Raw genomic sequence first — 3,308 nt, forward strand, 5'->3', positions numbered from 1 at the left:
AAAAGCATGGATGGAGTGTTTTTTGAACTTAATATAAATTCAAAGTAACATCATTACATAAAAGGGTACGGTCTTTTTTTTTTTTTTAGTTTTATTCATTTCAAACGGGGCCGGATCCGGGCCGCGGGCAGTAGTTTGCCCACGGCTGCGCTACGGAGTCCCTGTTTTTAAAAAGGGTCTCTTATTTTTAATGGCACTACATTAACCTCTGAAATTTCCTTAGCAGTTTTCAACCAAATAATGTATCAAAGGAGTAATTTCGTTGAAGTTATTGTCATTTATACTTTGCATTAATTCACACAGGGCTGTCACGTGGTAAATAGAAATGAGGGACACTTTCCTGACATATTCTACCTTGTGCTTCCTCCGTAAACAAGTAAAATTCTTCTTGTTTATAAAACAAATGCTTGATTTTCTCATTTCTTGTTAGAAAGCAATTGAATTGAACCCTAAAGATGCGACTTCGATTCACCTAATGGGCATTTGGTAAGAAAATTTCTTTGAATAAATATTTCAGTGGTACGTAGTGTGATCTTATTTTGTAGTGTTTAAAAAAGCAAGATGTCAGCCATTTTAAAATGCTGCTTGGCACTCAGGAGTGCTGCTTAACCATGAAATCAACCAGCAGCTGTGCCTGTCGTTAGGGAATACAAATGTGATTGTGATCTTGTCAGACGTCGTTATTCAGATCCTTTAGCAACAGGTGCAGTGGTCCCCTCTCATCCGCGGGCGCACGCCCAGGGCCCCAGCGGCTGCCTGACGCCGCAGGTGGTGCCCAGCCCTGAGTATGCGCCCTTCTTTCCTGCACGCGGCCTCTCACCCGCGGCGGCTCCACGGCCTCTCAGCGCTGTTACCAGTAGTCACCACTGTTTACATGTGATCACAAGCCCCCCCCTAGATGGAGCAGTGTCAGTCCCTGCACAACTCGGGGTGGAAGTGAGCCTCTGATGTTATGTCCAGTACACGCTGCTTAAACAGGCAGCACCAGCGTCCTGTATGTCTGATAAGAAGCTTGATTGTCTTGAAGAGAAAGTCAGTCAGTTCAATGCATGAACGTTTCTTTACTCCCCCAGGTGCTACACGTTTGCGGAAATGCCTTGGTATCAGAGAAGAATTGCCAACATGCTGTTTGCAGCCCCTCCCAGCTCCACCTACGAGGAGGTGAGTGCTGACCTCCCGGGGCGGCACTCGCAGGGCTCCCTCGGGACCTGTCCAGGCGGCCACTCGGCCTTCACTGTGCCCGTGACTCTGGGTCGATTTCTCTAGTGGAGGCTTGTGACGCCCGCGGCAAACAGCTGCCTCCGTTTTCTGTTTGAAACTTGTGCCACAGCGCCTGCTCCTAGCAAGCTGTTTGGACATATTCTCTGTACGTCATTTCCCTGCCATGCCAAAGAAAGCGCGACTTGGCATCAATAACTTTTTTAAAAATTTTTTTATAGATTTCAGAGAGGAAGGGATAGGGAGAGAGAGAGAGAAACATCAGTGCTTGATCAGCTGCCTCCTGCCTGCCCCCAACTGAGGATCGAGCCCACAACCCGGGCATGTGCCCTGTTCAGAGACCCACCCATGACCTCCCGGCTCATAGAAGGACGCTTAACCCGCTGTGCAACACTCCCTCGGCTCCATCCATGTTTTAAATGCTGTTGAAAGAATGTTGAGGGGGATTTATGGGCAAACGTTTGGGTCTAGCTTGTCAAAAAATGTGCAGAGTGAGGAAACAGGCCATTGAAATGGCTTTCTGAATACTAGTTTCATAGTGAGGGCCTGTTTCTTTCTGGAAAGCTTTAGTTGAATCCGATCTAAGGTGCATTGAGGTGTAAATTACACAGCAATTACACAGCTGGGAAATACCTATGCTATTAAAACTGCATTCTAAGAGAAAAGATAGCTCTGCTCTAACAAATTGGTTTTTAAGAAATCAGTTGGTAGGTAGTGTATTATAAAAACCGTTTAAGTGAGTCATAAAGAATTAACCCTTTTAGACTCACAGTAGCATTTTATGTAGGAATTTCAATAATAAAGAACTTTAAAAACTCCCTGGTAAAACCAGTGTGTCACTGAGGAAACGCAGCTTTCCACTTTGTCTAGTTTTCAGGGTGTTCCCTGCTGGGACTGAAGAAGAGAGAGGAGAGCGAGCTATCCGCGGCCTCCTTTCTCTGTGTGAGGCTGCGCCGGGACCTTGGGGCTCGAGGGCCCATGTGCTCTGTGCTCAGGGCCTTGAGTGCTATGTTACGCTTACTGTTGGTGATTGAGCCGTTATTTTAAGGGGTTTTCATCTACTTCCTCGCTTGTATGTAAAATAGGAATAGAGTTTGAGAAGATTTTTAAATATTGAATCTATTTTAATCCTTTTCATTCTGTTTGCATTCTTTGTGTTTTTACAGGCCTTAGGCTACTTCCAAAAGGCAGAGCAAGGTAAAATATTTTTTATTTCAGATACTAATATAGTTAAAATTATGTGAATGCTTTATATATAACTAGAGGCCCGGTGCATGAAATTTGTGCACGGAGGGGGAGGCATCTCTCAGCCCGGCCTGCATCCTCTTGCAGTCTGGGACCCCTCAGGGGATGTCCGCCCTCCGGCTTAGGCTCCCCACGAGGATTAGGCCTAAGCCAGCAGTTGGACATCCCTCTCGCAGTCCGGGAACCCTTGCTCCTTACTGCCTGCCTGCTCGCTGCTCCTTAGCACTGCTGCGGAGGTGGAAGAGGCTCCTGCCACTGCCACCCCCGCCGTGCTTGCCAGCTGTGAGCCCAGCTTCTGGCTGAGTGGCGCTCCCCCTGTGGGAGCACACTGATCACCAGGGAACAGCTCCTGTGTTGAACGTCTGCCCCCTGGTGGTCAGTGTGCATCATAGCAACCGGTTGTTCTGGTCATTCTGCTGTAATGGTCGCTTAGGCTTTTATTATATAGTTAGGAATTTTAAAACAAAAATACTTTATCCTGACACACCTTTGTACTGGGCTTTATCAGACAGTCTTTAAAGGTTTTATTCACTTGAGTAAGGTGTAGGCCCCGCTGCCCTGGCCTGTGCTCAGCTGGTTGGAACATGCTCCATGCACCAAAAGGTGGCAGCTTGGATTCCGTCAGGGCTCACGCCCAGGTTGCTGGTTTAATTTCCTGATCGGGGCCTGTAAGGGAGGTAACCGATCGATACCCCCCTTTCCCCCCCTCCCCTTTCTCTAAAGTCAATAAGAAACACATCCTTGAGTGAGGATTTAAAAATGAAATAAGGAGTGGGCCTTGCCGCACTCTGGAGTGGCCCTGCTGCTGGTTCCGGGCTCCGGGCTGCACGCCTGGCTTGGCCGCC

At 47.7% G+C, this 3,308-nt stretch overlaps 1 protein-coding gene across 1 annotated transcript in view; it reads left to right on the plus strand.

The window, feature by feature from the left end:
* RMDN1 (regulator of microtubule dynamics 1) overlaps positions 1 to 3,308 on the plus strand; it is a 39,412-nt gene that overhangs the window by 32,500 nt on the left and 3,604 nt on the right. Inside the window, exons 6-8 of the mRNA XM_014466160.2 lie at positions 431 to 486; positions 1,074 to 1,161; positions 2,385 to 2,415. Coding sequence (XP_014321646.2) covers positions 431 to 486; positions 1,074 to 1,161; positions 2,385 to 2,415 — 175 coding nt within the window. The remainder of the gene's footprint in view (positions 1 to 430; positions 487 to 1,073; positions 1,162 to 2,384; positions 2,416 to 3,308) is intronic.

The sequence above is a fragment of the Myotis lucifugus genome, unplaced genomic scaffold (assembly GCF_000147115.1).
Source record: "Myotis lucifugus unplaced genomic scaffold, Myoluc2.0 scaffold_327, whole genome shotgun sequence".
In the NCBI taxonomy this organism is placed as follows: Eukaryota; Metazoa; Chordata; class Mammalia; order Chiroptera; family Vespertilionidae; genus Myotis; species Myotis lucifugus.